Raw genomic sequence first — 13,117 nt, 5'->3', positions numbered from 1 at the left:
CCCTGCTCGGGTCGTTTATTGGAGCCATTTTCTGACCGCACGATTCGCAACTGTCCGTATCCGTCACGCTCGAGATGTCCTTGTCAAAGTGCCAGGAACTTAGAGCATCCCCACTCGTTGGCGCTCCCCACGCCCAAATCCGGCGAAATTTTCGTCCGGATTGGAGGAAGATTTGGCGTGGGGAGGAGTAGTTTCCCAGTCGTGTGCTCCCCAAGCGGCGTTTCTCGGGGAAAAAGAGGATGGCTCGGGGAATCCGGACGAAAGAGGAGACACGTGGGCGTGGGCGGTTGGTTTAGCTTCATCCGGAGTCCCCGGGCGACCCCCGGGAAACCGAGGATGGCATGGGGAGTCCGGACGAAAATAGGCTCAAATCCGGACCAAAACGAGGAACCGGGGGCCATTTTTCGCCGTCCGGATGAAAAAAGTGGCCGTGGGGGCCTCTGTGGGGAGACGAGTTGAGATGCTCTTAGTACCTAGTAGCAAATAGTCAATGCTCTCAACTTTAGGAGGAGGCCTCGTGGAAGAGGATAGGTAGCTTCTTAGAAAGCTCTCGAGGACACTAAAAGAATGTCCGCGAAGGCCAAGCTCTACATCGAGAGGACGACATACCTACATCTAGAGCTGGCCGTGCCTTGAGCGCCTCGCCGGTGACCGGGCAGAATATTTTCGCCTGCAGAGACGAGGAGGAGGCCCTGAGGAAAGGTGGGACCTCCGACGAGCTCGATCTGGCGAGCGCGGAAGATGATTTGGCGGCACACGGCAGTTTGCATCTGACAGTGGGATCTGATTGAGTTTTCCAAGTGCTCACATCAGTTGAAGATGAAGGTTAGGTCGATTCCCTTTACTTTCCTTCTTCAGACACAGCTGCCATGTATCAAGTTGATTCAAGGGGCTGGTTTCAATTCATTGCTGCAGATGCAATCTTTTGATGCTCGTCTTGAGTAAGGGCTACAAGCTGTGCTGCTATTTGTATGGAGGCAGCGGTGGTGAGCGTGTCGGAGGGCGCCATAGGCTCCCTGCTTCGGAAGCTTGGCGATCTGCTCGCTGGCAATTACAACCTGCTGAAAGAAGCCATAGATGACATCGTGTCACTGAAAGCTGAGCTCGAGAGTATGCGCGCGTTCCTGGAGAGGATGTCCGAAGCGGACGAAGAGCCCGACAAGCAAGCCAAGTGCTGGGCAAAGGAGGTGCGTGATTTGTCCTATGACATCGAGGACAGCGTCGATGACTTCATGCGGTCCGTGGAATGTGAGTCCAACAGGAAGCCGAGTGGATTTTTGAAGGGGTTTGTTCATAGGACCATGAACTTGTTGACAACGATGAACTCTCAGCATAAGATTGCCAAGGAGTTCCGAGGCCTCAAGCGCCGTGTCGTGGAGGCGAGCGAACGACGCACGAGATACAAGATTGATGATGCTGTCTTCAAGCCAAACAACACACCCATTGATATTCGTCTGCTGGCATTATATGAAGATAAATCAGGCCTTGTGGGTATCGACGGGCTGAGGGATGAATTAATTAAACTGATGGTTGATGAAGAGGATGTCCCCACACAACAGATGAAGGTCCTCTCTATAATGGGATTTGGAGGGCTGGGTAAGACTACGCTTGCGAACCAGATTTACGGGAAGCTAATGTGCAACTTCGACTGTGGAGCTTTCGTTTCCGTATCCCAGAAACCAAACATTAGAAATATTTTCAGAAGAATGCTCTCTGAAGTTGGCTATGAAGCTCCGGAGGGAACCAACATGGATATATGGGCAGAGGATGAACTGATCAGTGCGCTCAGAAAATTCCTTATGGATAAGAGGTACTCCTGTTTGGAGATGACAGTAACCCAAGTAATTTATAATGTTTGGTGATCTAACTGTTTTTTAGCCTGCTGGTACTTTCTTGGCAAAATTCCTGTACCCCTCTTTATAGATTATACGTTTGTGGTTGACTAGTGGAACTAGTTTAAGCACTATAGTTTGTAAAACTATAAATCGGACAATTGCTTTTTATCTATTCTGGAAATAAATTCCTCAGATCAACTCTGCTCTCACAAATGTGTATAGAAGATTCAACTTCATTATAGACAAGTAGATTTGCATTTCAACCATTGACTGATAAAGGTTTGTTTACGGTGTATTCACGGTGTTGAGATGCAGTTGTAGAGATAGGGAGTGAGTATGCTTTCATATATATTTTACTTTTCCCTATGGTTACCACTGGCTGATACTTATTTTAGTTTATGTGATTAATTTTGCAGGTATTTTATTGTAATTGATGACGTTTGGGATGAAACTGCATGGAATGTTATTAGATGTGCTCTTCCAAAAAACTCTAAAGGTAGCATGGTAATAACAACTACACGAATTGATACTGTGGCTAGAGCTTGCTGCAGCAACCAACGTGATTATGTTTACAAGATGAAGTCACTAAGCCACAAAGACTCAAGAAAGCTATTTTTCAAAAGAGTATTTGGTTCAGAGGATGCCTGTCCTCTGTATTTGGAAGAAGTTTCAGCTCAAATTTTAAAAAGATGTGGTGGCTTGCCTCTCGCTATTGTCACTATATCGAGCCTTTTGGCTAGTGAGGGAACCAAATTGAAGGAGCACTGGGAGCACATAATGGATTCTCTGTCCCCAAATTTTGAAGTGAAGCCAACATTGGAGGGAATGAGGCACATACTAAGCCTTAGCTACATAAATCTTCCTTATTATTTGAAGACATGCATGCTATATTTGTGTATATATCCAGAGGACTACATAATGAAGAAGAATGATTTGGTCAGGCAATGGGTAGCGCAAGGTTTTGTGAATAAAGCACATGGGCGAGATCCAGAGAATGTTGCAGAGGGCTATTTTAATGAGCTTATTAACAGGAGCATCATTCAATCAGTTAATATTGATCATAATAATGAAGTGTTGTCGTGCAGATTGCACGATATGATGCTTGACCTTATTATACACAAGTGCAGAGAAGAAAATTTTATCACTGCAACAGATGATATCCAGGCCATAATAAGTTTGCCTGACAAGGTCCGCCGACTCTCCCTGAACCTTGACGGTATAATAGATGGCACGGTATTGGAAACCATCCAGCTCTCACAAGTAAGAGCGCTGGCAAGATTTGGTACCTCTGCATATGCACCTCCTCTCTTGAAGTTCAAGCATCTCCGAGTTTTAGCTCTTGAATTTTCAAGTGGGAACAGTCTGGAGATAATTGACCTCACTGGAATGTGTCATTTGTTCCAACTGAGGCATCTGAAAATTAAAGCTTATTGCAAAATAGTGTTACCAAGTAATATTCGGGGACTGGAGCAATTGGAGACATTGGAGTTGGGAGCCTATGGTCTTGAAGTTCCCTCAGATGTTATTCATTTGCGCCGGTTGCTGCACCTGATCATCCCTATTGGGACAAAGTTACCCTGTGGGATTGGCAACATGAAATATTTATGTACACTGCATGCATTTGATGTCGGCTTGAACCCTATAGACAACATCAGAGACCTCGGAGATCTGACCAATTTGAGGGATCTTCGAATATGTTTTGCCAAATTGAAGGCTTTGGATGACATGGAAAGAAGACAACGTTTGGATGTTTTGAGATGTTCCCTTGAAAAACTTTGCAACCTCAGAAACCTGCTCACGGATTCTAAAATCAGCAGTACATATGCGTTGAATCCGCTATCTTGCCAACTTCAGAGACTTCAGAGGTTGTGGGTGTTCTCGAGGGTTCCTGTGTGGATTGGAGAGCTCCATAATCTCTTTGACCTTGATCTTGCGGTTGAGGTGTTGGAGAATGATATCGGAATTCTTGCACAGTTGCAATCTCTTAGCCACCTCAAATTGCACATCGAAGGAACTCCTGAAGCTGAAGACAAGTTAGTCATCTGCGGAACAGGATTCCCCGTTCTCAAGGATTTTAGGCTGTCCTCCAAGAAGATATCAGAACTGACGTTTGAAGCAGGCGCAATGCCCAGTGTCCAAGAGCTTGATATAAGATTAGATTCGGACTATGGCACTTATCCTATGGGCATCAAGCACCTGCTAAACCTCAAGAATATCCACGTAGAACTATGGGTTCTAAGCCTCCTTGATGGCTTGAGCTGGAGGAAGTACGGCCAGAAGAAGATCCTTGGCGCCAAGCACCCAAGGTTAGCAAAGGCTTCTTCTGAATCCACTCTGAACTTGCCTTTTTTTTTTCTGCTTGCAAGTGAACGAGGGAGGCTGACCCGTGTTGTTGTTAAATTGAACTTTTGCAGATGTTACTTCCGGTGCACATACCACCGCTCGCAGGGATGCAAAGCGAAGAGGCAGGTGGACTGCAGAGACAATGACCCGGAACGCTTTCATATCACGTACCATCTGAAGCACACGTGTAACCAGTGATGGTCCCGCTGCCACAACCAGGACAGGAGCAGAGCGTCCAGGTGCCACAGCTTATATGTGACCGATGTTTGTCACGGTGAGCTATGGTTTCGTTGGCTGGTGTCACGGCCTGACGGGGTCCCTGTCCACGCCCCCTGAAATGAGAACAAAAAAAAAGGCTTCCAAAAGTAATCAATCAGGAAACCGGCCAGTCATTAAGCTGGTACTGGTAGCACAATTCTGTATCTCGTGTGCCGGTCATTTTAATTTCCATTTGTTTGTCTCGGCCCTTGTTGCATTCTTCTCTCTTTTACTTTGATGTAATATGCACATTTGTACTAGATGTCGATATTGTTTCCAAGTTGACCATCTGTACCTGTAAGCATGATTTGGGCATGAACATATTCATACTTGGGTTCTTCACGGGGTTGTTTCAATTTATTCACTCACTTCTCGTAATTTCTGTCATGGTGGCACCTTATTTAAGCAGACGCCACTGTCTATTTAATTGTCGTGTATACAGAATTGGACGTTTTACAGCATTTGCAGTACTAAGTGCACGTGTTTGGATTGTTTCATAAATTTTCAGCAAATATCACAGTTCAAATTTTAAGTATTTTCAAATATTTTAATTACCAGTCTTGTTTTGAAGCTCTGGTCGTGACTCGTGAGAAACCCCAAAACTGATCCGGCATCCACAACGTGTAGCCATAAGCAGTTCCAAATTCACCTTTTGGCTTTTGGAACCAGTTCCCTACATTGTGAGGGTGGTTCTAAATAGAGAAAAATAGGGAACCGGAGCAACTTCTTGCTCCGATGCCAAATTCCACCATCCCAATAAAATAGTATATTTCTCTCTCTACTTGTATGCATGAGAGGTAGCTAGGTAACATGCTAACCGGAAGACCCCCTTTTTATATGTTTTTTAGTTAGACTAATATAAATGCCCGTGCGTTGCTACGGGATCAAAACAAATATATGTATAAAAAATATAACCTAAGGGTATTATATTCATGTGTCTATTTCTTAACAATGGAACAATGAACATTATATTCGAACCATGCATCAACATATTGTTTACATATGTGAAGTCCCTATCAGGGTTTGAAGCTATGGATGGCAACATCAGTAGGCTTAACTTCCTGTCACTTTTAATCGCATATGTGTACATATCATAAGTTTACATAATAATAAATTCATGTTTGCTCCTGAACACAAACACAGTGTCCAAAATATTCGGGTGGAAACCTCACCGGAAAAAAACTGCAGTGATCCAAGAGGATAACTGGACTCACGCCCCTAATTTCTGCTCTTTACAATTAAGGGAAAGAAGAAAAAAATGAATCGAGTAAAGCGAGAGAACCTTGAATCGATATATGAATAAAGGCACGGAGAGTCTAAAATCTATAAAAAAAAAAGAGTAAAGCCAGAGAAGAAAAATGGTGCTCGCTTGTTCTTGGGCGGTCGCGGCGACGTCTATCTGCTCGCTTGTTCTTGGGAGACGGTGCATGCGCTGCGGTGGCACTGGATTCTCCCCAGCTGGCTCGCCGTCCATTTCGCGAGCGCAAAGGCCGATCTACATTAGTGCGGAGCTAGGGTAATCATCTTCCACAACCGGCCACTATCTGCCCGCTCGCCCCCACCTCCTGCTCGCTCGTCGGTCGGCCACCACCTTCTCGCCTGCCCCGCGCCACCCACCCTCTTGCCAGGGAGCTATCTACATCCTACCCCGCGTGCCGCCCAGCAGTCCGCCGCCGCAGCCGCGCGGCTCCGACCCCGACCACCGGCCTCTCTACAGTCTCCATCTGGCCGAAGGAATTCCGACACGTGCATATCACCGCCCCACTCCTCACCAACCTCCACTCGCAAGGAGTCTCAGGGTGGACGATGGGCGAGAGCCGGGCGATGGCGCCGCCCCAACCCTCCCCAACCTCCACTCGCGGCGTGTGTCTTCTCCCAGCCTCCCGTACAGCCGCTCGACCCTCTGTGGAGCTCGCTGGCGCAGATGCGCAGCTCTCCCCAACTTGCGCGCCGCCCCATCTGTCACGCCTCACGCGGCGAGGGAGCACTGCTGCCCAGGTGTTCCCCATTGGGAAGAGCAGGCTCGAGGCCGTCCAGTGCACCAGCGCCCTGCAAGTCCACTTCGCGCCGCTTTGTAGTTCAGCTCGTGCCTCCCACGGCAGCTCACCATCTGCTCAAATGAACCGTTGCTTCTGCTGATATGAATTGCACGGCGTCTTTAAAAGTCAGTCCGTCATCCGAACCGTGTGGCGTGCTGCGGCAGCAGCGGGATGCTGCAGCGAGAATAGAGGAACAGGGAAGCACGGCTGCTTGAGGATGAGCAAGGGCGATCTTACATCCAGCTGCCCGCTCTCGCTATCGGTATGTTACCACTCTATGTAGTATCTCAATAGCAGCGATTCTATTTGTCACACCAATTGCTTACATTTGAACAAAAAATGTCCCACCAAGTGGAAAGTTCAGAAGATGAAACCACTTTTAACACTTGGAAACTTTTTGTAGTCACTTTGATCAGAAGGAGATTGTAGCTGTCAAGGACAGTTTCATTCAGTTTGGTTGTAGTGTAGGCGTGGCACCACATATACTTTCCATAGCAGCGGAAAGTGGTGTAAAAGCATGAATCAGTAAAGATACGTAGCATAATACATAGCACAGAGTAGGCATTTGGAAAAGATAGCTATTAGATGATTGCTTCAAAAATACACTAAAAACTGAGCTGAATGCATTTTAGGTAGTAAAACACACCCAGAGATGATACGGCATGGATCAGATATTACGATAGGAGGACGATAACAGGGCAGTCCATGAACAGGCGGGTAAACCTGTAGGCAGTAGAAACCTGAGCATGAGAGTATCCGTTAGAATTTTTGTTAGAAGGGTATATGAATGACATAGATTAAAATCAAAACTAAAAAGAGCACGATAATATAGCTACAGAGAGGCATATGGATAACCTGACACGTCCGACATCAACAACAGGAGAGCAATAGCAGGTTGTACCAAATAGATAGTCATTCGTTCTAAAATCTAAACCCACAGCACATAGCATAACAGAGATATGCATGTCTAATCAAGTAATCAAAATTATATGCTTTTCTGGCTTGCTTTTTTCTGAACATTTGCAATTTTGATAGTAGAGATTGTTAACTAATGTAGGAAAAAAAGAAGAGAATCAGTACCATCAGGGGGGCTCGACGGGCCGTGTTGGCACCAAGTATACGGCCCCTAAGGAAGGTAAGTGGAAAAGCTGAACTTCACTCCGAAAGCTGAGATTTGTTGCACCTTATATTCTTATTATAAGCAAAGACCATAAGCTTATCTTTGGTAACCTGACGAATAAATAAAAATTAGAAAAGCAAAGGAAGAGCTGATTTCACAGAGACCATAGTCATTGCAGAGTAAGGTGATTGAAACAATCAGAAGCAGTATAAAGACAGAAGAAAATAGAGGGCTATAGTATAGCATGGAAATGGTTACTAACAGAAAATATAGATAACACAGCCATTGCATGTTTGCTGACAATTAAATTCAGTAGTTGACACTCCTATTGGGCCAAACATAGTTTCAGTTTGCATGGTTCATGTCCCAGATTCCATGTTTAGATATATGGAAATGCACTAACGAGAATCAGTAGTAAATTTAGAAGAAAATCTAAAGAGAAAAAATCAGCTAACAATGACGTGTCCAAAAATTAAATGAATCAGAAAAGAAAACAGTACCATATTAAATGAGAGACCTATGAGAATAAGATGCAATAATTGGTTGATCAGAGAAGATGGAAAACTGCCTCAACTGAGGAACACAATGGTCCCTGTCCACGCTTTGAAGGTGAAAATGTGTATCAGGCTATCAGCCGGTAAAAACAGATGGCTAGGTCTATGGCAAACGTGGCAAATTAAGCTCAGTCCCTCCGGTTCATATTAATTGACTCTAATATGGATGTATCTAGACACATTTTAGTTCTAGATACATCTATATTGAAGTCAATTAATATGGATCGGAGGGAGTAACATAATATTGCTATTTTTTTTACCAATTGGCATATTAGGATATGCATCTAAGTTTATCCATTTCTTATTGTCACTTTCTAAGATTGTTTCCTGTGGGCCGCAGGTGACACCACACTGGCCTGGTCGTTTCATTGTAATCACTCTTCCTGCTGAACTGAGATAGTTGTGATGATCTCCACCTCTCCTGATCGTTTGCCTTGGTGCGTGCTTCGCCCTCAGGAGTTTCTGCATGCACAATCCCGGTGAGGAGATATGAGCTCATTTTCATAAATTACCTTTTTGAGACAGAACTAAACATGAAAACTTGGTGATGAATCACAACACCGGCCTGAAGGATTAGAGAATATCAAATTTTACCACTGTAAGGTCCATTGGCACGGAAACAACTAATGTGAGCTCATGTAGTACCCCTGCAAGCTTCTACAGACATCATGAATTAAGTGATAGTTTGAATAAATAATATGGATCAATCAAGAATTCAGGTCACAAATGATTAATACTAAACACTGTTAGCGATACATGCTTGGAAAGCAATGATATGTCACAAGTCGTTAACATAATGCTATTAGTATGTCAGTAAAAAAATCTTATTTGGTGACCATGCTTCAAGACTGGCCTATTTTTTCCAAACTCTAGATAATCTAAACGGACACTTTTGAATCTCTTAATCTCAGCTCACACTTTATCTAAATGCTGAGTAGTATATGTCGATCGTAGTGAGCGAATAGCGTGAAATAAACATTTCATTTGTTGTGTTGAAAGCAGTGTAGAACTTCATCAGGTGATTTATCCTTTCAAATTTATTCTCAACCATCATTCCTAGTGAATTTACACTATCAGCTTGTCACAGTTCGATGAATCCTTAGCATGTAAGCGCTGACATACCATATGAGAAGTATACATGAAATGATGACCATATTTAAGGGAGTTGGATTCTAAAAGTGCCATAGACATCTCCTGCTTAGGAGTTAGGAATTACAAAACATAGGTAAATAATTTTCTTCTATATAAAAATTAGAAATCTCTACTACTTAAATTAGTTCAAGTCTTTGTGTGCTTCCAATTGGATATGAAAATAATTGTAACTGAAGATAGTTGTGCAGCCATTACATACCAGCAAGTTTCAGTCAATGGGAGCGTGTAGGTTTAGATATCTGAAGACAGTTGTAACTGAACAAACATGGATCACTCACTGTGAATTTAGTAATCCATGGATGATGAATATTGTGAAATCGTATCACTTAGTGTGCATTACTGATTCACATTTTATTCAGTCGGTTGTGAATTTCGTTATATTGTGAAATTTTATCACTTAGTGTGCATTACTGATTCACATTTTATTCAGTTGGTTCTGAATTTCGATATTGGTGTGAAAAGTGATCTTATCTGAACCCTATGGACACTGAACTAAATTATTTCTAACCCAGCCATTGGGACTCTAAACCACATCAGTTGGGCAGTGTTGCGGGTGCTCGTGCAGAACCGCTGGCGAGCTCTGCGGCGGCTGCGGCACGGCAAGCCTGCGGCTTGGGTATTGCGGCGGAAGCCTGGTGGCAAGGCCAAGCTTCTACATAATGAGCGGGAATGAATTTGGATTACCAGTACCACGGTCTTGGTGCAGATGTGCTCCTCGATCTTCTTCTAGGCGCGGTCAAACCTGAAATCCACACAAATCAATCAGCTAGTTCAGGGACTGCAGATTAGCTAGTTCAGAGCAGAATAGGACATGTCTTCATGGCATGACGTTGTACTGACCTGAGGAGACTGTCGAGGAAGCGCTAGTGCTCCTCCGGGCACCATCTCTCCTTCGGCTTAGGGAGCTTTCCTCACCTTCCCTCTGTCCGTCCTGCCAGACCTACTTCACGTTCCTACATGTAAGGATCTCAAAGATGTAGGGGTCCTGAAGAAGACGATATCTGGTACTAACTCAATCCCAGATTCCACAATGTTCTAGCACATCAAAGAGGTCCAACCATCCAAGCTGGCATTCTGTATCATCGATATAGTACCATGGGAGATTAAGGTAGATGAAAACCTGAAACTTGGAAGTGCCGGCATAGGGGCTTCTTCCATGTCAACACCAGATATTCTGGACGTATCAAAAGAGTAAACTGAGTCATACTGTGCGTAAATTTGAGCTATTTGACGTCCACCAAATCCCAAACTTAATGTTTAAGCATGCACATCTCTCTAAGTGCTAGAAAAAGAAGTGCAGGTAACAAGACACATCTCATAGCAATAGTGACTCGGGAGGAGGGCTCACATTCTTTTCAGACTTATTAGTACGAGCCTCACGTACAGCTCAAATACATATATTTGGGAGAAGGTTTATCAATACAACAAAACATTAACACACCTTTGCATACTGATAAGAAAAGTGTAACGCAAAAGAATATCTAAAGAGAATCGGGTTATGCATCCAATAAATCCTCCGCTGCCAACACTCTAAATAACAAAATCTCATGTCCAGTGATCTGAAACCTAAGATTCCGCAGGACGAAACGTGTAATATATGTGGCACCAGATGTTCTAAAATCTAAATCTGCTAACCAATCGAAGAGATCTAGAGCACATGAGCACTTTAAATAACATGAAACAGGACTAAGTTATCCAACGCAGCTGCAGTCTAATCCAATCTGGCGTGCACGCACAAGCTTCCGAATCCCCCAAAATAATTTTGCTCCCCTGTGGTTACATCGGTATGGGTCGGAGGGGAGGATGCTCGCCTGACCGGTGATGAAGGAGAGGCGGTCGGATCCCCTCTCGGAGCGAGCTGGAAGGAATAGGACCACCACGGAAGGCGGACTTGGATGGGGTCGTCGCTGCCGCCGCGGCCATGACCAATGGCGCCGGCTTGGCCGGATCTTCGCTCGCTCCTACGTCCCTCCTACCTCGCCGTCGGGAGACCGACCCATTCCTTTCGGTCGGGATCCTCCCCGGCCACGCATGTTAGGGCACCCAAGATCTCTGGAGGAGGGTGCGAGGGTCTGTGGATTTCTCGAAATCTAGGACGTGGTCAGGGGAGGTGATGGTTACTGTGCTTTATTGGGCTTGGCCCATTTGTCCGCGTGCGGGGCGGAGCAGAGACGACCAAGAACTACGAAATATATTGTGGATGTCAGAATAAGGAACCACTTTAGTTATTTCTAACAAAACAATATTCAAGATTGTAAAATAAGTTGCAACACGAAGTACCCAAAACTTGATGATGATGCAGAGTATAGCCATGGATAGTAAACAGGTGCTGCCATGTTGTCAAAGAAAATCTTTCCATCCTCTTGGTGTGAAGAATGATGCCTATTTATGCAATATCACAAACATGTATCCATTCTTATTATTTACCCTATGAACAACAAAACGACTGTACCTGTGCGCATTCTTAGATTTCAACTGATCGGGTATCCCGAGACCTATAAAAAATTACCATCAGCTAATGAAAATTTCAGGAAAATGCTAATCTTGACCTTCAGCATCATGCGTGCAGCTTGACAGATACTCTTAAATGTTTGTCCAATTGACCGGCCCTGGAACAAAATACATATTCACACTCCATGTCTTAGATAATGATTTTTTAAAGAAATTGTAGCAATTACACAAACTCCATTTACATCAACTGCATTTTTTTCTTTTCGACAGCCAATACCACCAGATACAGTAAATATGGTATCTCCTAACAACAAGGGATGTAATTAATATGTAATCAGATGGTGGTTACCTTGATATTCATGTGGATGTTAAATTTCATCAGTTCGTAGATCTCCTCACATGCCTTTTTCAACAGCCTGAACCTCACATAAGTCATTTTTCAATATGACTCAGTGAAATAGTGTGTATGGCCTACATAGAATGGGAAAAAAGTCATCTATCAATGTAATCAACTGGTACATGTATATATGCCAATCTATTAGTGCACAATGCCATTACCAGTCTACATCATCTACATGTTCATCGAGGAGTCATGTATGCACTGAAGCACTCTTGGGACTTTGGCAGGTTTCTCTCGTAATACGTATGAATCTAGCGGACTTAGGAGTAGTACCTCATGGTCATGTGGGAGCGTCCACTTAGGCAACGCGCTCTTGTAATTCTTCTCTTCATCAATGATGGCCGAACGAAGACGAACGACTACGGCTGTAGGTCAGGGAGGATCAGTTCTACAAGGAACTGCAGGAGCGGCATACGGGTTGCATCTCGAGGTCGACGAACTGATCGGGGAGGAACAATTGCTTGATCTGGTCAGGGAAGTTTAGGGGGTGGAGATCCGGCCGCGCGGATGGGGAAGTGGACCGGAGGTAGACGACCACCATCGTGGAGCGACACACCCCCTCTGCTCCCGTTCGTCCTCTGCATCTCCAACTCCATGGCCGGCCCTCCGTCCAACCCTAGCTAGGAAGCGGCGGCGCTGGTTCCATGGTTCGTGACTCGTGAGGGAGGCGATGTAGTATTGTAGTGTGTGCGATGGATTTGTTGGGCTTGGCCCATTCGGCCGCGATAACGCGCGACGAAGTGGGACGACGAAGGTGTTTGACGTATTGGCAGAATAAGGAACCCGTTCCTTCTTTTTAAGTAGTGTAGATGTAGAAGATGGGACCCACGATACACTTATTTAGCAATGGTCACGTTGTGGAGCCGTAGCCAAATTTCACTGCGATGTCAAATAAAGTGTTCTGTCAGATTTGGCCATTTGCACATTGTGGATGCCCTAAGTTGGATTTTTGGTTCAGACTTCAG

General features: G+C 44.6%; 1 protein-coding gene and 1 long non-coding RNA gene across 13 annotated transcripts; one reads left to right on the top strand and one right to left on the bottom strand.

The window, feature by feature from the left end:
- The first annotated feature begins 556 nt into the window (after positions 1-556).
- Positions 557-4,778, top strand: LOC127334322 (disease resistance protein RGA5). The gene is made up of 4 exons (XM_051360755.2): positions 557-825; positions 916-1,810; positions 2,252-4,141; positions 4,250-4,778. Exons 2-4 carry the CDS (start codon positions 972-974, stop codon positions 4,374-4,376), a joined length of 2,856 nt encoding a protein of 951 aa, XP_051216715.1. The 5' UTR covers positions 557-825; positions 916-971; the 3' UTR covers positions 4,377-4,778.
- Positions 4,779-6,861: 2,083 nt separating this feature from the next.
- Positions 6,862-12,831, bottom strand: LOC127334321 (uncharacterized). Of its 12 annotated transcripts, XR_007872111.1 has the most exons (8): positions 12,426-12,831; positions 12,102-12,168; positions 11,851-11,910; positions 10,422-10,475; positions 10,142-10,254; positions 8,744-10,043; positions 7,556-8,611; positions 6,862-7,215 (listed from the first exon to the last, which is right to left on the bottom strand). It is a non-coding gene; the product is annotated as an uncharacterized lncRNA (long non-coding RNA). The 12 variants fall into 12 exon arrangements; XR_007872106.1 differs by having other exon boundaries at positions 10,142-10,475; XR_007872110.2 differs by lacking the exons at positions 11,851-11,910; positions 12,102-12,168; positions 12,426-12,831 and adding an exon at positions 11,082-11,471.
- Between the last annotated feature and the right edge of the window lie 286 nt (positions 12,832-13,117).

The sequence above is a fragment of the Lolium perenne genome, chromosome 2 (genome assembly GCF_019359855.2).
Source record: "Lolium perenne isolate Kyuss_39 chromosome 2, Kyuss_2.0, whole genome shotgun sequence".
Taxonomy (NCBI): domain Eukaryota; kingdom Viridiplantae; phylum Streptophyta; class Magnoliopsida; order Poales; family Poaceae; genus Lolium; species Lolium perenne.
This window is presented reverse-complemented; position numbering and strand designations above follow the sequence as displayed.

Excerpts from the sequence above, each read along its gene's own strand:
- LOC127334322 (XM_051360755.2), top strand. The coding sequence starts at position 972 with ATGGAGGCAGCGGTGGTGAGCGTGTCGGAGGGCGCCATAGGCTCCCTG. Across the intron at positions 1,811-2,251 it reads AAATTCCTTATGGATAAGAG|GTATTTTATTGTAATTGATG; the intron begins GTACTCCTGTTT and ends TTAATTTTGCAG. Across the intron at positions 4,142-4,249 it reads CTTGGCGCCAAGCACCCAAG|ATGTTACTTCCGGTGCACAT; the intron begins GTTAGCAAAGGC and ends GAACTTTTGCAG.